This window comes from Notechis scutatus, chromosome 4, assembly GCF_049901735.1.
Source record: "Notechis scutatus isolate UNSWTSFEM ecotype Mainland chromosome 4, rNotScu1.2, whole genome shotgun sequence".
NCBI lineage: Eukaryota > Metazoa > Chordata > Lepidosauria > Squamata > Elapidae > Notechis > Notechis scutatus.
In genome coordinates, this window is record NC_142012.1 from 50,349,774 (window position 1) to 50,370,247 (window position 20,474).

Below are 20,474 nucleotides of genomic sequence, written 5' to 3' on the forward strand. Positions count from 1 at the left end.
TTCAAAAATGAGAGCATTCCTGGACACCTGGCATGCCGACAAATCAGCCGTCGACAGACACATAGAGATAAACCACTTCTACACCAGTCAAAATAGATAATCGTAACTAAAATAAAACCATTTGAACTAAGGTGGCCTTTGGAAATACCAGCTTTGTGTGAATTTTGAAGACCGGTGAAGTACCAGCTGGAACTATACTGGGAGTGAAATGCAGGCAGGATGACCCAAAGGGGCATGGCACGAAAGCAACACAGCCAGAGCCTTTATTGCTCCAACTTTGCCCCCAAATGTCCCCAGGTTTACTACAAGTCCTGGAGCAAAGCTCTCACATGCACCTTCAGCAGCCTCTGGCTATGAGTCGTCCAGTAAGCCAGGTTAGCCAAACAGTAATCAAGAGCAAGAAGCCAGGCAAACCAGGCAAGCCCCACAAGAGAGAGCACCATAATCTCCAGGCGTCGGCAGGTGCACACGAGGCTCCACAGATTCCACACTTGTTCCCAACAAATGGCCCTCCCACCAGCATCTCCTTACATCTCCGTCCCCAGGTGTACCTTGTGAAGAGGAGCGAGGAGCTCTCCTTCCGAGTAGTTGGGTCAGTCTGCACTGCTCTCACCTTCTCTCTTCTCTCCGTGCTCTCGGATCAGGAGGGGGTGGTCCTTGCTCTTCACTTGAGCTCCGTCTGTCCTGCTCCTCCCTGTCTGAAGGCCTTACTAATCCTGAAAAGCCCTGCCCAGACTGACTCTGCCCTTCCCCAGTTTCCTCCAAGGCCGATGGAGCCACCCTCTCGATCTCTGTCGGCTCTTGTCCCAGCTCATTTTTCCCCACAGAGTCAGACTCCAACGGGGCATGACAGCATGTAGTCCTTGACTTAGGGCCATAATAGAGCTCAACATTTCCACTGCTAAGCAAGATGGTTGTTAAATGACTGGCCAGGCATCTTCTGACCTATTTTTGCCAAAGTTGTTAAGCCGTTTTTAAGAGAATTGTGTTGTCATTAAACAAATCTGGCTTCCCTCATTGACCTGGCTTGTGAGAAGCCAGCCTGGAAAGTCACAAAAGGGACCCTGCAACCACCATCATTATGAACCAGTTGCCTGAATTTTGATCATGTAACCATGCAAAGGTCGTAAGTGTGAGAACCAGTCCCAGGTTACTTGTTTCCGCACTGTTGTGACTTTGAATGGTCACTAAATTGAAGGCTTATAAGTCAAGGATTACAAGAACTTGTAAAAAAAAAAACCTACATTGTTCTAGCAGCCCACATTTGCTTTATGGGGTCATCTGATAGGGAAGGTGGGAAGCATTCAAATTTAATAAGTAACTAAATAAAAATAAACTAGAGTTACCCTGTGTTACCACATGGGCAGCCAACACATTTTATAAATATACTAACTCGATCCCCATGCTTCGCTACGAAACTATGCGGTGGGGCTTAGTTTTTGGGGACGGAAATAAGGGGAAAAAAATTCTGCCTGTGCCTACTAGCATCCATCAGTATTCCTCTGGCTAGCGTCCTGTCAGTGTGTGAGAGAGATGAGGGCTGCTTGGAAACTGAAAGAGTATTTTCTGTGTGAGCAAGAAGGAAAGAGCAAGGAACCTGGGCGTGGCTTAGCTCAACTGTTCTGTACTAAAGCTGCTTGGTGCTGTGAAACTGAAACTCCTCTCATTTGCTTGTGTTTTGCATTTGGAAGAGCTTTCTTCTCAGGTGGGGAGGGGGAGTAGATCTCCTTAGCATCAGTGTGTGTTAATAATAATAATAATAATAATAATAATAATAATAATAATAATAATAATAATAATAATAATAATAATATAGGAAATACTCTAAATGCTCTGATGGTCATTTGGAAAAACTCTTTCTTAGTGAGCCCCTAGAAGCCAAGAGGAACCAACGTGGCAGATTTTAAGTTTGTAGGCTGTATGGTTCTGGAGATTTTGTGATGATGCGGGAGTGGCCTTTTGTTTTTATATATAGAGATAAATAAACAAAATAATTCAGACAAGCAGGCGTCAACACTAGACAAGTAATCACAAAGAAAACAATTCTCGAATGTAGATACCATCATGGAAGAAACCACACTGGACCAAAGCTGACAGGGCAAAACCCCACATTCACCAGCACTGATGATGGTACTTAATCAGGTAATGAAACACCTGCCCGAAAACAAGCACGCCCAGAAAGCACCAAGGACTCTACCGCCTTACAGCCTTGAGCCACAGATAATCCCTTCTAATGAAAGTATCAAAGGATTATGAGAGTCTCCAAATTCTCTAACAGGGACGCAGTGGCTCAGGGGCTAAGACGCTGAGCTTGTCAATCAGAAAGGTTGGCCGTTCGGTGGTTCGAATCCCCAGCGCCACATAACGGAGTGAGCTCCCCCCGTTCCTTGTCCCAGCTTCTGCCAACCTAGCAGTTTGAAAGCATAAAAAAAAAAATGCAAGTAGAAAAATAGGGACCCCTTTGGTGGGAAGGGAACAGCATTCCGTGAGCTTTTGAAGGCACATTTAGTCATGCTGGCCACATGACCACGGAGACGTCTTCGGACAGCACTGAATCTTCTTCGGCTTTGTAATGGAGATGAGCAGCGCCCCCTAGAGCCGGAAACGACTAGCACGTATGTGCAAGCGGAACTTTTACCTTTACCTTTTACCAAATTCTCTGGGTTTATTGATATACATTCACAACAGTTTAAGATCCACTCCCTGGGCTTGGAGAGCCACTCGGTTTTTGGAATATCCCCTCTGCATTTTCACTTACAAATAGTGGGGGAAAGTGAAGTGAAGTGAAGTGGGAAGAGAGAGAGAGAGAGAGAGCCCAGGGGGGGGGAATAGAGGCATAATTAGGAAGAACAGGATGGACAGAACTACAAAAGAGAAAATACTATGTGGTTTTTTTTCATCAGGAGGGTTTTCATGGAAGTAGCAAAAGCCGCTCTTTTATCTTTCAAAGGGGTCTCCTTTGTTTTTATTTTTTTTGCAACAAAGTTGGATGGAGGAAATTGCTTGAACTGTAGGCCCAGGAGGAGATGACGTGTTCTACAGACTCTGGTGCCACACGGGGGACTCTGGGGTGGTTATGTAAGTAGGCAAGCAATTTATTTACATATGCGAGAAAACAAATGGACAGCAGCTTCTATTTCTGATGTCCTGGAAAACAGCCAAGTAATGGCACTGAGCATCCATATGCTTTAAAGCAAAAGGTGTTCATGTAGAGAATATGTTCCTATGTGTAGGTACTGGGATACGCACAATCCTATAGAGGAAGAGGGGGAACCTTATATTCCGTATCTGTACAGTAAAGGGATGTGAGAAAGCAACCTAGATTATACAGGTCATCCTCAACTTACGACCTCAACTGAGCCCAAAATTTCTGTTGTTAAGTGACACATTTGTCAAGTCAGTTTTGCTCCATGAGCCGTGGTGGCGCAGTGGTTAGAGTGAGGTACTGCAGGCTACTTTTGCTGACTGCAATTTGGCAGTTCGAATCTCACCAGGCTCAAGGTTGACTCAGCCTTCTGTCCTTCTGAGGTGGGTCAAACGAGGACCCAGATTGTTGGGGGGCAAATATGCCAATTCTGTAAACCACTTCAAGAGGGCCGGAAAGCACTGTGAAGGGGGATATAAGTCTAAGGGCCATTGCTATAAGTAAATGCAAAAGTTTTACCTGTTCATTAGTGTCCGACTTGAAAAGGCACTCCTCACCTCCATTTCTAACTCAAAGGCCTGGACAGCCATTTGTCTGAAATGGTACAGGGTTTCCTGCCTGGGCAGGGGGTCAGACTAGGAGATCTCCCAAGGTCTCTTCCAGCTCTTGTTATTCTGTATTCTGACACTTCTGTGTGGACATGTGGCACGGAGAATACACCAAGGGGCACAGAGCACTGTTATCTTCCCACCAAAGGGGTACCTATTCGTCTACTCGCATATTCACATATTTTTGGACTGCTGGGCAGGCAGGAGCTAGAGCAAAGAACAGGAGCTCACCCTGGGAAGGTGGGAAGGTAACAGTGTTCCGTGCCCCTTGGTGTATTCTTGGCCACATGTCCACAGGAACTCGAGCCTCGAAAACTCAGCCTCTTTAAGCACTGAGCCACTGCGGCCTCTCTTAACCCTGCTTAAAGTAGAACCACTAAAATCAACGAGATCCGAGGCCAGACAATTACTTGAATCTCCACATTACAACTTATTTCTGAGTAGCTAAACACAGCCTTTTGACCCTTGGTGGCAAGCTTCTCTAAACTCTTGGCTGGTGTGTCAGCTCGACTTCCGTTTAAACATGAATAAGAATCACATTGCTAAGTTCCTTAAGTTTTTTTTTAAAACTTCAGCTCAGACACGGAAATGGAGAACTTATCATTCAGGCATCGGTTCTGAAGCAGAGAGTTACTAGCACGAGTGTTGAACTAGAATTCCTCTCGCTTTTTTTGAAGGAAAAAATAACCGCTCACTTCACCATTTCTCCACTATTTATAACACTGCCAGAAGACCCCTTGTGGCAAAATCATCCACAGCAAAACTTATCTCTCCTATAATTTGCGCGACTGACAGCTAAAATTTAATCCCACAGTGTAGAGCGTGGTGCAAAAAAGAGAGAGAGATGTATTCTGTATGTGTGGTGCATGAAGAAAACAGATTTTTTTTAAAAAAGCAAACATTCATTCTGTTTTTTAGACCGTTATTATAGTTATTTAATTATTAGCTAGCTTTTTAAAATCTTCAATTAGATCTCAAAGTGATGAAATAACTTCAGTGTCTAAGTATTCTTTTAAAGGGTGGGATCTTATAGCCTGGAGATAACTGGAAGGAAATTCAGGAGAATAGATTTAACTAACTGGGCCTGGCATTTCAACCTGGGTGATGCTAGGCAAGAAAATTAGAAACAATTGTATGGGGACAAATAAGAAAATGAATGTTGAGGTCTGTATTTTCATGCATTTCAAAATAAATTGCTTTCCAGCCTTCTCTAAGTGGTTTACAGAGTCAGCCTCTTGACCCCAATAATCTGGCTCCTCATTTTATCGACCTCGGAAGGATGGAAGGCTGAGTCGACCTTGAGCTGGTCAGGATTGAACTCCTAGCAGTGGGCAAAGTCAGCCTGCAATGCTGCATTCTAACCACCATGCCACCACCACTCTTTAAGGAAACCGGGAAGCAGGTTTCTCTTGTTCAAACAAATTATAGCATTCTTTAAATTAAACCCTTTATCTCAAGCAAGACAAAAGGAGAACCAGAGGTTTACATCCAATCTTTTCATCAAAATGCAGCTTATTGCATTTTTACGTGTATAATTAATCATATAATCGCTGTGCAGAAGTTTTGAAGCCTGTTGAAATAGTGTCCTCGAACAAGAATCCAGGGAATCAGATATTGCAGAAGCCTCTGTATTATTTCCTAAACCAGGAATTTGCACGCATGCAAATTCGATCATTCTTTTGACTAATTTTAACCATGGCTTCCTTGTCCAGCTTTATACTACGTCTAGCTAAAATGGCAAGGATTTAAGCCAGGATATTTCCCTTTCCTTCAGCCAGCAAAGACAAGTGATCTGATTTTGCTCAACTCTTTATAGCTAATCATTACTTGGGGGGGGGGGGAGTTTGCAAATATACATATGTGTCATACTGAGAAGTTCTTATAAAAGCAATCACTAAAATGGGGAAAGAGCCAAAGATTCGTGTGTCAACGTGCCATTCGTTCTTTACTGCATCAGCAGAGAGCAAATCTGATGACCGGCAGTTAAAAAAGCGGGTTAAGTCTAGGCAAACATTTACTGTAAATTAATTATAATGGCTAATTATGGGGTTGGAGTAAACTAAACGGTGGTTTTTATGTCTGTGCTATTTGCAAAATTGCCACACTTGTTGGTATTCAAACCGAGCACTTCTCTCTTTTGTTTGTGGGTGGATGTTACATACAGTGAAGGCTGAGAAGAAATAAGAGAAAAGAGAGAGGCAGTGAAAATTATTCCGATTTTGTTCATTTCATGTCAGATCCAGAATGACATCACCTCCCAAGCAAGGCTCTTCTTACACACCCCACCGCTTACACTTTTTCCTGTTTCCAGGGAATAAGAAAATAGTCGCCATTTCTTCTAGTTCTCAAAGGCTTCCCAGAATCCATGCCAAGGAAGCATTCTGTCCTAATCCTAATTTGGTTCATCCTTCCCAGTTTTCCATATCAATTGGGACCACTGCAATTTTTCTCATTATCATTTCAGATTGGATACCCAGACACTCCAAACGTTACTGAAGTCCAGACTTTTCTACACATCTTGGTAGGGGCAAAGGGAATAGGAAATAAAGGGGAAAGCCAGGGAGTATCACTTCACCAGAGTTGTCCTGGTTGAACTAGTAAAATAGTAAAATTACAAAAAATATTTTGTTCTAGTGGAGCAGGGATGCAACATAAGAGCAGTATCATCTAATGTAGTGTTTTCAAAAGTGTAGGTCTGTAGGAGCTGAATATGGTAGCTATTGAGTGAAATATCGATCACTGAGTTCTTGGTCACTTGGCAACTGAGACTTTAGGGTGGGCAACAGACAGGCTGAGGGGAAAACATTTATTGTACTTTTTGGGGCAGGGTTGCTGTTAACCTTTAAAGTGTTTTTCTTGCTTCAGAAGATTTCAAACTGGAAGTGTATTTGGGATGCTGTTCTACAGAATCACCCTTTGCTGTTTGAGAACATGACCTCCAAGCAACCCAACTTAGATTCAAAATCACTATGACTGGAAAAGTCAGGTTTTCTTCCAGGCTAACTCTCAGCTCAAATATTTTTTTTGAAGTGAACTGTTATGTGAGAGAATTTTAAATAGCACTTAGACTTATACACCACTTTATAATGCTTTTATAGTCCTCTTTAAGTGCTTTTACAGAGACAGCCTCTTGCAATCTGGCTCCTCATTTTACCCACCTCGGAAGGATGGAAGGCTGAATCAACCTTGAGCTGGTCTGGCTCGAACTGCGGGCAGTGGGCAGAAGCAGCCTGCAATGCTGCATTCTAAGCATTGCTCCACTTCTAAATTCTCATTTGTCCCTATAAAAACTTTTGTTCTCTAAAAGGTAAACCCTGGTTTAGAGGAAAATCAGCAATGAAGACTCAAGAGTGTAAAACCAGTAATTATTGTAACAATTAGTGAGATGTAGTGTAGGATACTGAGAAATTAATCAAAAGAGTGAAAAGCAAGGGAATAAGAAAAATCCTTATTGAACTCAATAGAGGTGATCTCTGCTCCCTAGTTTTGTCTCTGTTTTGGACAATGCCAGGAACTGTCATTTTTGCACCTGCAATTGTAGAGCTGCCCCTGAACTTGCGGCTTCAGTGAATGTTGCCTGAACAACTGCTGATTACTCTCCATCAATCTATCCTACTCTTAGCTTTAACCACAGACAATATGCAAATATTGCCTTCTCTTTTATTAATCATAATTAATCCTCTTTTGAATCCCTTTGAGCTAACGGGCCACATGCCATATTCTGGCTTTGATAAAAAGTGAAGATTAAAGTCCAGATATCAAAATAATAACTTGTCCAACACATTTTATGATTTCACAGTAAGCTACCCATCTCAAATAGCCCGTCACTCCAGTCACCGCTGTTTTTCCCGATTTTGATGGTAAATAGCAGATTTGAATAAAGGACCCAGCTACAGTGAAGCTTTCTGCCGAATACTCTAATGAAGGACTAAACATAATGTTTTAATTATGCAATAATTCTAAATACAAAAGGGAAGGCAAGTTTCAAGAACATGTTAAAATTTGCCCAAATTCCTATTAACAAATTGCCCAAATTCCTATTATATATATCTGCCAATATTTACAACCGAATTGAAAAGGAAGACTTGCAGGCACATAAACAGATGCATCCAAGCTTGTTTGAATTGTTAACAGAGATCTGGTTTTGTTGGAATGGATTAAGCCACTTTTGCATGCCACCCTAAAGCTACATGTTGTACCACCCTGTCTCAAGTCATAAACAAAGCACAATGGTCAGAGGAAAGGAGCCACATCACAAAGAAGGAACTGGGATGACAACACACCCAATCCATGTTTCCTTATTCCATTGGTTGGCACTTGAATGAAGATGAACTAAAGGAAGAAGAAGCAGGAGGCAGAGTTTCACTTTCTTTATGTCTTCCTTATTTATGCTTCTTTTTGTTTTGGTTGGTAGGAATCTCCCACCTTGAACCAACAAACAAAGGCTCTGCATCTGGGCAGTTGGTTTTGATTATTTACTGGGGCTGGAGGGGAGCACAGAAATAACCCACCACAGCCAGAAGCTGCTATTCGTTCGGCGAGCTATAAACCCAGCTCTGTAGTTTTTCTGACCTCCGCTGTTACATTGATTGCAAAAAAAAAACAACAACATGTAATGCGTTAACTTCATCTAGAGAATATGCAAAAGAGGTTGTGTTATTTTTGTTTTGTTTTTGTCCAATAGTTTCAGCTTCATTGTTGAACCTGGAGAAGAAAAAAGCTGCCTGCCTGCCTGCCATTTATGGCCTCTGCAGATTGCTTACGAAAAATATTGGGCAGAGGTCAATCAGCATAGAGCTGGAGGGGACCGTGGAGGTCATCCAGTCCAACCCCCTCTTCAAGCAGGAGACCCTAGACCATTTCAGATAGGTGACTGTCCGGTCTCTTCTTAAAAACCTCCCCTGATGGAGCACTCACTTAAGGCAAACTGTTTTAATGATTAATTGTTTTCACTGTCAAGAAATTCCTCCTTAGTTCTAGGTTGCTTCTCTCCTTGATTAGTTTCCACCCGTTGCTTCTTGTCCTGCCTTCCGGTGCTTTGGAGAATAGCTTGACTCCCTCTTCTTTGGGGCAGCCCCTCAAATATTGGAAGATGCTATCATGTCTTCCCCTAGTCCTTCTTTTCATCAAACTAGGCATACCCAGTTCCTGCAACTGTTCTTCCTATATTTTAGCCTCCAGGCCTTTAATCATCTTTATTGCTCTTCTCTGCACTCTTTCCAGAGTCCCAACATCTTTTCTACATTGTGGTAACCAAAACAGGATGCAGTATTGCAAGTGTGGCCTTACCAAAGCATTATAAAGAGGTATTAACTCTTCAAGTGATCTTGATTCTATCCCTCTGTTAATGCAGCCTAGGATTGCTTTACTCCAACGTGAGTCTGAAATCTCTTGTCCTGATGACCAAGCCAGATTGGATCCTGCAACATTATCCAGGGGTGCCTAAATTTGCCTTCATACATGTTGAATCTCTAGCTTCCAGAGCATTTTTCCTCCTGCCCCCTTGTACTAAGAGAGCACCACTAGCTGCCTGGAGATCCTGAACATATGCTGGGATGCAACATAATCTCCTGGATTTTTGGCTTTCAAGGAACAGATGATCAGGCAGGTGGGCCCTGACTGTAAAACCCCCTATGTTGGACCACAGTTGTTGCACACCTGATCACCCATATTGCTCTACTGATTTATTATTTCCTGGGATGGAGAGAAAAGGGAATAGACTCCGTCATCCTGGCTGAATGCATGCTAAACAAATAATTCCCTCCATACTGTCCAACTATTTACTAAGTCTGCACTACTGTTACTATTAATCCCCCCATCCTTCCTTTCACCCATCCTCTCCCACTTATGACTATATGACTTTAACTTTGTCGCTTGTATCCTAACAATTTTTATTGACTGTTTCCTAGTATGATTTGATTGCTCCTTTATACCCTATGACTATTATTTAGTGTTGTACCTGATGTTTCTTGACTCTTGACAAATGTATCTTTTCTTTTATGTACATTGAGACCATTTGCACCAAGACAAATTCCTTGTGTGTCCAATCACACTTGGCCAATAAAGAATTCATTCATTCATTCATTCATTCAATTGAATTAAGCTTTTCCCATTAAACTTGCTCCCCCCCCCCCCCCCCCCCCCCCCCCCCCCCCCCCCCCCCCCCCCCCCCCCCCCCCCCCCCCCCCCCCCCCCCCCCCCCCCCCCCCCCCCCCCCCCCCCCCCCCCCCCCCCCCCCCCCCCCCCCCCCCCCCCCCCCCCCCCCCCCCCCCCCCCCCCCCCCCCCCCCCCCCCCCCCCCCCCCCCCCCCCCCCCCCCCCCCCCCCCCCCCCCCCCCCCCCCCCCCCCCCCCCCCCCCCCCCCCCCCCCCCCCCCCCCCCCCCCCCCCCCCCCCCCCCCCCCCCCCCCCCCCCCCCCCCCCCCCCCCCCCCCCCCCCCCCCCCCCCCCCCCCCCCCCCCCCCCCCCCCCCCCCCCCCCCCCCCCCCCCCCCCCCCCCCCCCCCCCCCCCCCCCCCCCCCCCCCCCCCCCCCCCCCCCCCCCCCCCCCCCCCCCCCCCCCCCCCCCCCCCCCCCCCCCCCCCCCCCCCCCCCCCCCCCCCCCCCCCCCCCCCCCCCCCCCCCCCCCCCCCCCCCCCCCCCCCCCCCCCCCCCCCCCCCCCCCCCCCCCCCCCCCCCCCCCCCCCCCCCCCCCCCCCCCCCCCCCCCCCCCCCCCCCCCCCCCCCCCCCCCCCCCCCCCCCCCCCCCCCCCCCCCCCCCCCCCCCCCCCCCCCCCCCCCCCCCCCCCCCCCCCCCCCCCCCCCCCCCCCCCCCCCCCCCCCCCCCCCCCCCCCCCCCTTTCTTGCTTGGTAGGATAAATAAATAAAATAAATAAATAAATGAAAAATAGCCATCCTTATTGACTGTTGGGTTTCCTATCATGATTACAGGTAATAAATATATCACGAAAATGTCAAAACTCACGGGGAAAGTGACATGAGCAGCATTGCAAACTGACCTGACACTTGGGCCATAAAGAACAATGCAACATTATTAACCTTAGGCTTATCTCAATGTGGATCGAGCCCCACATGAAAAGCCCCACACTTAGAGGCCTGACATCTGAGGAAATGCGTGCCTGACTTGTATTAACTAATTGGAAATATTACAAGCAAACCAGCCTTAAATCTTTGGCATTGCCCACCTGTCAGCCTTCTGCCCATGTCCTTAGCTGTGTTTGAAAGATCCATTTGGAAAATAAAAGGAATGCCTTCTTTAATGAACATATTGAATAAGTCAACGCTTCTGAACGAACATTATAAAGCGAAACATATCCAAGAGAGGCTCCCATTGAAATACCCACACAGATGATCCTTGACTTATAGCCATTCATTTAGTAAACATTCAAAGTCACAACGGCACTGAAAAAAGTAAATTATGACAGTTTTTCACACTTATGAACTTTGCAGCATCCCTGTGGCCACCTGACCATGCTTCACATCTAGTTCATATTTATGACGGTTGCTGCATTACTAACTTAACAGCTGCAGTGGTTCACTTACTAACTGTGGCAAGAAAGATTGTAAAATGAGGCAGAACTCACTTAACAACTGTCTTGCTCAGCAGCAGAAATTTCAGGCTGCATTGTTGTCATAAGTCAAGGACTATCTGTAGTTGCCCTGGGTACAAACCACCGGCAATAATCAGACCAATTCTGATTGCTCAGCATTTAGAAGCATATAAACTCATGGTTACACTCCTATGTTCAGCTCTTCCCTGAATTTCTAGTCAGCAAAAAATATAAAATGCAACACACCCTTAAAATGTGGCATTAGGAATTGATTCCTAACTCTCCATAATAAGCTTTCTTCACCCAAATAATGTATATAAACAAAACTATCACTGCCAATGAAATTCATGTTAATATTTCATTCTCCTACTATATGTGCAACTGATGCAGAGTTTATAAGATTCTGGAATATTTTTGAGTTGGTGACCATCTGTACCTGCCCATTTTTAATCAGTGGGGACCTTCAACATATCTGTCAAATGTTTTAAATTCATTTTAGCATCATGTCCTGGATTCACAGATTAAGAGAATTTCTCGGGTGAATTAAATACTGTCCTACATGAATATTATTATTATTATTGCTACAAGGTATCAAAGCTATAAGAGCATATTAATTATTGTATGTTGCTTATGAAAACATTGAATAAAAATAGATTCAACCTTATTCACTTACAGTCATGGAAAATAAGTTTTCAAAAATATAATATATTCATATATTACGTATACACAGTACCAATATTCCTCTATGCTCAATCTTTGACATGAAATTTCATGTCAGATTTATTTAAGCCAATTGAAAAAATTCCATGCCTTCCCTGGCCAAAAAATCAGGAAAATAAGAAAAAACAAATGGCAAGAGACTCCAAAGATCCTCATACCATTGTTCTAGCAACACATTTAGCTCTGCTTTCAAACAAATATGCCTTTCATTTCATTTCTTTTCTTTTTCTTCAAAATGCCATTAAAGCTGAAAAAAATTGGAAAAGCACCTTGCAATGAGGAAGAATCGAGTGAGAAATATGACTAGACACAATCACAGCAATTTTTTAAAAAAATATCTTTAGAATTTAATGGAGGAGGGGAGCCAAAGTTATGAAACAGATGGCCTTAGTTAAAAATAAAATAAAATAAAATGTTATTGCAAACATTGTGGCGGTATTTAAGAAGCCTGGCCTGCAGAAATAGCTTTTGAATCTTTCCACAAGGGTTAGGAAAGGGAATAGATTCATGGCTGAGAATAGATTTGTAGAGAAAAAGACATATATAGGTGTTTGTGGGACCTCCAGATTTCCCTATTTCCTGGCTTCAACCAGTGCTTCAATTTTCTACCCCACTCAACCATGTTTGCACAGTTCATCACCGCGAAGGACATTAGAGACAGCAAAAAGTGACAGATACTCCAAGTTTGATCATTGGAGAACGTTAACTTAAAACAATATTAGAAAACCAGTCTTTATCTTTAGGAAGAGATGTTCATCTCTTTTTTCTTGTAAGATTCCAAAATCAGCTCAGAGAAACATATAAAACGTCATCGCTCTGTGTCATTTTGAGCTGAGAGACCAAAGGAAGGCAGCAACTCAATTTCTCAGGGTATTTGTACAAATGCAAGCAGCATGTTGCATCATTATGCACAGGTTGAAACCCAATCCAATCTTTAGATAGAGAGAGAGAGAGAGAGAGAGAGAGAGAGAGAGAGAGAGAGAGAGAGAGAGAGAGAGAGAGAGAGAGAGAGAGAGAGAGAGAATGAGAGAGAGAGAGAGAGATTATCATTTGAAGCAAGCATTCAAACAGGGCACATCTTTGGCCCATAGAAGCATTCACTGTCAATCAGATGGATTCCCAGGGCAGGAATGGATTCATGATTCCAGCCATCTAAATCAGTGTTTCTCAAACTTGGCAACTTTTAAGATAGGTGCACTTCAAACTCCAGAATTCCCCGGACGACACAGCCAGCTGGGAAATAGCAAGAGCTGAACTCTACACATCTTAAAAGTTGCCACGTCTGAGAAATGCTGATCTAAGTGTATCTCCTCTCATTTTCAAGGGCAGGGACATGCTAGCAAGGTCTGCCAGTCCTCTGATCTTTTTTTTTTTTTTTATGCCTCTTGACTTGAAGGTCGATCCTTCGTGCCACATCCCCTACATTGGCACGAAAGAGAAAAATAACCACTTGCAAGGAGGGGGAGATTAATTCTTTGTGCAAAAGCTCTATTTTATTCTGCTGTTGTAGCCAAAGCCTGCTTGTGTAAGCAGGAACAGCGGCGGCGTGACTTCTGCAGCCTTTGTCTTCCTAAAAGTTCTTCTCCACAGCCAAGGAACTATCCAGAGCAGGGGTCTCCAACCTTACCGACTTTAAGACTTGTGGACTTCAACTCCTAGAATTCTGGAAGTTGAAGTCCACAAGTCTTAAAGTTGCCAAGGTTGGAGACCCCTGATCCAGACAGCAGGGACACAGGATGGATTACCTACTTGAAACTTCACCCTTTCTTTGACTGAGATTCCTCTCCAATGCTTAGGGAATTGCTGATCCTTTTCTTCTCTCATTCCTGTCTTCCTAAATCCAAGCCTTTGGGCATCACAGTCCTTCACATTTGCAAAGAGTATCCTAGCTTGCAGAAATGTTTTTTTTTTTTCTTGGTGTGGAAGTCAAAACTGTGTCCTCCCACCCTGACAGTTGGGTGACACAGCCATTCATTGAAATGGATGAACTGCCTTGTTCAAAAATAATAATTCGAAACAGGGTTTATGGATAGCCTATTTTGAGTTATACATCTACATGCCTATTCTTTCTTTTAATTTATAAATTTAGTATACCCGTGTGACCTTTTTCCACTGCAATTTTCTGGGAACTATTCAGGCAACAACTGGAATATCCAATAAGCAGGAAAAATCCACTGCTCCTCCCATCTTGAGGAGTTAAATGAAGTTCTCCTGCATTTGGATATAGTACTTAATGATGCTGGTGGCTTGAGGTCGATCCTCTAATTTTCCCAGGATACAAGAGCAAGATACACGGGCGCCCACAAGCAACAGGAAACGAAAACAAACAACCCTCTAATCCTCAATTCATTTATTTCAAATCAAGTCCTGGGGATTTGGTTGAAAATCGGGTTCTCGTTTCCCTATTTCCGTGATGGGCTTTTAAGCTCAACATTTGCTCTAAATTTAATCCCTTCTCGTCGGAGAGCATCTCGTGCAACATGTCGAAGTTCAGCACCAAAAGTTCTCCATCCTGCCTGCCAAGCAGAACTACTCCTCCCCAAAATCTCCCAGCCCAAAGTCAGGGGCTCCCAGATTCAAAGGTCTAATGAAGACCTGCTCGCCACATGACCTCTCCTGCATTATTCCACCCCACCCCCTCTCCTCCACTATCTCCCCTCTGCTTATGAGCCCTTGGATAAGCGCAGCTCGCCGGCGCGGGCGCGTAAAGTTGGCTCCTGGCGACGGCTTCAACAAGGAAAAGCAGAAGGGTACCAGCCAGTTGCTCGCCTCCCTCCCTCCCCGCTCCATCCCCGGGCCGAAGCCCCCCTACCGCCGCTGGAGCTGGCTTCTTCCAGCTGCGCCGAGATGCTGGCCACTCGCCGGACACTCATGGCGAGCTCCGAAGAGGCGTCTCTGGCCCAGCGCTACCTTCCCGGGTTTGGGCGGCCGCTTCGATTCCCGAGCGCGGGGCGAGGGGCCAGTCCGTTGCAAAGCGCCCCTCCTCGACCCCAACACCTGCTGCTCCTGCTGCTGCTGCTGCTTCGCGGGCACGCGCCAAGGCACGCGCCGGAGGAGAAGACCGGCTACCCTCCTGTGTCCGGCTGCTCTCGACCGGAGTTGCTTCCAAGGCAGGTCCAAATCTTGGCCAGGACGCGTGCAGGAAGTCCCCCACGTTACGCCTGTAACGGGAAGATCTCCTCCTCGGGTTGGGAACTGTCCACGAGGCCAGGAAACCGAGGCGGAATGGAGGAGTGGAGGGGCGGGGGAGGAGATCAAAAGCCAACCAAGATTTGGGGCGGGGGGAGGAGGGAAAAGGCTGCGCGCCCAGAATGGAGGAAGCCGGGTGTCCCAGTTGAATGCCCTCCTTCCCTCCCTCCCCTGGATCCAGCAATCGGGGGCCGCGATGATGGCACGTTGGGGGTGGGGGGCAGGCAGGAGCGAGCTTCTTGCAAACTCCCCGCGAACGAAGCCGCTTCCAGGTCTGGCAAACCCGCGGAGCCGCCAAAGGGAGAGGCGCGCCCTCCCCCTGAAGGTGCGTCCCAACAGGTGATGCCGTTTGGGCTGCCGCGCCGTCGAATCTGCTCCCGGCCCGCGTTGCGTAGTAGGAGAGACCCTTTCCCTCCGCTAAGCCATCGGACGCCCAAACTGCTTTTCTTTTGGCTTTCCCTCTTGAAAACCGAACCGCCCGCAAAGAGAGCGAGGAAGTGTATTTGTTAAGCGCAACGAGCCAAATCCGGCGCTGCAGGAATTCCCTCCGCCAAGGGGCTCCTGGATCGCAGCCATTCCTCGCCCATTGCTTGCTCCCTGCGATAACTCCTTCCTGCCCCCCAGCCACTCCCTAGTCACAGGGCAGAGAAAAACTTCCTGCAGAAAGCACGACTCCGCAACATCGTCCTTTCGGCAGTTCCAAGAAGGCTCTCCACCCATTTGCACCACTCAGGTGAGACCGAGGACACAGAGATAAACCTCCAAGTGGCCTCAAGGCTCTCTCAAAAGAATGCGAATAACCAGCTGTCTGCAAGGAGCATAAATCCTTCCATTCCCCACCATCCAGTCAGAGCTGAAGAAGCTCCTTGGATGAGAAGCAAAACATCTTCAATGAAAAATCAGAAAGTCCATTTGCCTTCTGAAAAAGCATCTTTTGGACAACCATGGATGACAGAGAATCTCCACAGACTTTTAGCTATGCACTTTGGGATGGACGCCCTTGGAATGATGCCGGAGTATGGATGGGTTTCTAGAAAAATTGCAGACTACAAGAACCATGGGCGCTTCCATTTGAGATGGAGACAACAACAGACTCATTCCCAACTGCCTGCACCTCTGTGCAACAATGAAGGGGTGCAGGACAGAGAAAAGCATCTCAGAGAGCATCAAGAATCCCTCAAAAATTAAACAAACCCCTTCATAGTTTAGTGCAATAAATAGAGCGCATGGCTTTGAAATCAAGTTTTATATTATACTTGTATTAAATGCATACACACATTACAAACCAATTTATAAACCTCAATAGTTCCATTCTCATGTGATGTTGAGTTGGTGCCAAACAAACCACATTTCAATTTAATCTAATATGGAGACCTAGCGCAAGTCTTACTCTGGGTTACTTCTTGATTTCAGTCTTACCTTTAAAGGTGAGAAACCAAAATGGTTTCTTTGCTGTATTGTCTGGAGGTTGGAGGTCCCTTCCAACTGTATTCTATTTCTGTGTTCTAACTACATAATTCAGGGGTCTTCAAACTCTTGGCAGCTTTAAGACTTGTGGACTTCAACTCCCAGAATTCCTCCTCCAGTCAGGTTAGCTCAGGAATTCTGAGAATTGAAGGCCACAAGTCTTAAAGCTGTCAAGTTTGAAGACCCTTGACATAATATGAAAAAGGAATCATGTATTTCACTAAGCTAAAGTTTATATTAGGTTTTCTTTCCTCAACAACAGAGAACAAGCTTTGCACTAAAACCATCAACATGATTTGAAAGCTACCGTTGGCTGAGATTGTGAAAAAACAAATAAATCACCCTTGATTTAATGAAAAGATTGCATTAGCGTCCCTCGACTTTGCTTCCCAAGTCTTCCAGCCATTCTGAAGGTGAGAACTTGGGAGTTTTCAGACCTTAATGTTCTTGGACGGGGGAAAGGTTTTAGGTCATCCGACTATGGTTTGGAGGGAAAGGAGGAGTTTTGTAGAACATCACATTCCTGGAAGAGAATATTTTGCACATTCCTCCTCTTAATAGTCAGAAAACATACAGAAGACATCTAGAATTGAGATCCAATTAACTAACTTAGAACTTATCCTGCATATCATGCAGATGGAGAGGGTATGATTAATATTATAACCAGATCTGGTAGGATTTCACTCGCCCATTCAAAACCCTCTGTCCACCAGATTAGGGAACTAAACCTTACTAGTTTAACTGAAAGGAAAACATGAATCTCTGGAAAGAAAGAAGAAAGAAAGAAAGAAAGAAAGAAAGAAAGAAAGAAAGAAAGAAAGAAAGAAAGAAAGAAAGAAAGAAAGAAAGAAAGAAAGAAAGAAAAGAAAGAAAGAGGAAAGGAAAGGAAAGAAGGAAGAAAGGAAAGGAAAGGAAAGGAAAGGAAAGGAAAGGAAAGGAAGGAAGGAAGGAAGGAAGGAAGGAAGGAAGGAAGGAAGGAAGGAAGGAAGGAAGGAAGGGAAAGAAGGAGGAGGGAGAGGCAATCTTGTTAGTTTTAAGTGGGTCAGTCAAGTCCTTCTCAGGATCTAAACAAGCCAAAATCATCTTATTGACCTGTGTCGCTTATCTTTCCCTTCTAATCTTTCTTTTCTTACAGATGTCTTCCTGCCTTTACCAGTATTGAAGCAAACACAAAGGAGAAACATACTCAGCGTTTGTGCTCCCTTGATCGAAGCCATTGCTGTGTCTTCCTTTATAGCATCAGTAGAGTCCCTTGCCCCACAAATAAATACACACACTCACACATACATACACATAAACCCAAACACGAGACTGTGACTTTAGCTTCCTCCTTGCAAACAGCAACCCCTTGCAGTACAAGCAGCGTACAACCAACTGAGAGGTGTGCCTTGCTTCATTTGCAATCCCTTTCCCAGGTAATTAATTCAAGGTGTGAAGCTTTAATGTCATTACAGTGGACAGACTGCAAAGAGTGTGTTCTTCTTCCAGGACAAAATTTCCACAACTCACAGAAACCCTATTGCCATCTTAGTGTGTGTGTGTCACCACTGGTATTTTGACGTTGTCATTCGTACCCTAGAACAAGCGAACACTGTAACCTAGATGGTGCTGCTGCGGTAAGTGAGCAGCTCATGTGTGCAGGACTCTTTGTAGGCCACGCATCACCCATGGCAGTGCACTATCACAACTTGGAGTTCTTCCAGTACCTTAAATGCAGTCCCCAATCAAAACAAAACAACTACAAAAATATTCTTGGCTTTACTTCCTTTTTCTATGAGTTAATTTTATGAACTGGAGGTGTTGATTTTCTCCTCCATCTGCCACTCTAAGCTGGAAAGATCTTAAGCAAGGATGTCATCTGAAGTCTGAAGCAATACAGGTAGATCTTGACCTGCAAACATTCATTTAATTACAACAGCACTGAATAAAGCAACGCATGTGTCAGGATTCCAGCAGTTGCCCTGATGAAATCATGAGCCTCGAGCCAAGCTTCCAAAACTTCAAAGAATTTATTAGGACCGAACATGTCGGCATGACCTGTATGAAGCCAATTCTGAGACACGTAATTCACTGTCACCCTTGACCCTGGTTTCCCCCCACCCATCTGGGTGCATCATAATTCATATTCTCCAACGAGACATGTCCAAAGCCAAGAGTCATCAATCACATTCTCCAATTAGAGATTTGCCCGGCAGAAACTCCGGTCACTTAGTTATAATCTTTGCAAGATATGAATGGAATGCACTTTCAGTTCCAAACTGCCGCATTGGTCTTTCAAATTATACACATACACACTTCTGTTCATGTCAACCCTAAAACAGGCATAGAAATGTTTTATGAGTTGACAGTATGATCGTTTTTCACACTTATGACTGTTGCAGCATCTCCATGGATCACCTGATTAAAATTCAGGTGCTTGGCAACTGCTTCATACTTATGGCAATTGCAGTGTCCCCTTTTTGAGACCAGAGAAGCAAAATCAAATGGGGGGAGCCAGATCCACTTAACGACCATGTTACTAACTTAACAACGGTGGCGTGAAAGGTTGTAAAATGGGGCAAAATTCACTTAACTCTCTCGCTCAGCTGCAGAAATTTTGGGCTCAATTGTGGTCAAAACTCGAGGACTATCTGTAGAAACCAGTTTAGGTGGTCACTTAAGCAGGCAAGAGGAGGAAGGTTTGCACTTTCAAAACAATGGTAACACACAGGGGTGGGATTCAATTTTTTAAATAACCGGTTCTGTGGGTGTGGCTTAGGTGGTGGGTGTGGCTTGGTGGTCATGTGACTGGGTGGGTGTGGCCAACTCAATATCACTCACATCGAGGCACGCATCTCCTCGCCTGGCCTTTCCTGACTGTGGGGATGCTGCAACAGTCGTAAGTGTGGAAAATGGTCATAAGTCACTTTATTCAGTACCATTGTAACTTTGAATGGTCACTCAACACAAGCAAAGTACCAGCAAAGGAGGGGAAAAAACTCCAGAGACGTTCCTGAGACAGGAAGTCTAGTCCTGGCAAGAATGTAATAAGGGTTAATGGAGAGGCAGTTTCTGTAAGCAACACCAGAATGTTTCCTTCCTGCCTTCCTTAGAGGATTAGGCCAGTAATTTCTTCTAACAACCGGTTCTCCAAACTGCTTAGAATGTTAACAACCGGTTCTAGCGAATAGGTGTGAACCTGTAGAATCCCACTCCTGGTAACACATTTTAGAAGCAAAATTGTGATGTTTCAGGGGGACCCTCTCTTGCAAAACAGGTGAATGCAAGTTGAGGCAAGTCTGTGCTATTTGAATTCAACCCCCTGTAGATAATCAGACACATACATACTGCTTTATGAAGCCAAATTGCAGAATCCTTGGCTGAATTGAAACGAGGAGGACGGACAATTAGAAGAAAATTACATGTAAGGTCTATTATCTGTTAATGCAGCTGAAAGGCATCCAAAGACACCTTTGAAACTCTATTGTCATGGTTATTAAGCAATTTGTGGTTGCAATGAAGTAGTAATAACATTTCCTTCCACTACAGTGGTGCATCTGCTTTTTAAAAAGTGTGACTTTGTCAAGTCAGCTTCAGAAAACAGATCAGCCAGGAACCATTTAGGTTAATGCTGACATGTTGCTCCTAATAAATATTTTGAATTCTTTTGAAGCTTGGCTCTGAGGCTCATGATTTAATTAGGGCAATCACTGGAACCCTGACAGCAAACCCCATCAAAAGAAAACCAGGGACATCCTTTGAGATGGAAGAAGAACAAATGGCAGTAAAAAGTAGGACATCATTCAATACAACAATCTG

General features: G+C 44.9%; 1 protein-coding gene across 2 annotated transcripts in view; it reads right to left on the reverse strand.

Annotated features, from left to right (window-relative positions):
- KCNIP4 (potassium voltage-gated channel interacting protein 4) overlaps positions 1–15,001 on the reverse strand; it is a 281,003-nt gene extending 266,002 nt beyond the window's left edge. For both annotated transcript variants that reach the window (XM_087963404.1, XM_087963403.1), the window contains exon 1: positions 14,833–15,001. In XM_087963404.1, coding sequence (XP_087819530.1) covers positions 14,833–14,893 — 61 coding nt within the window. In that variant the 5' untranslated portion in view covers positions 14,894–15,001. The remainder of the gene's footprint in view (positions 1–14,832) is intronic.
- Between the last annotated feature and the right edge of the window lie 5,473 nt (positions 15,002–20,474).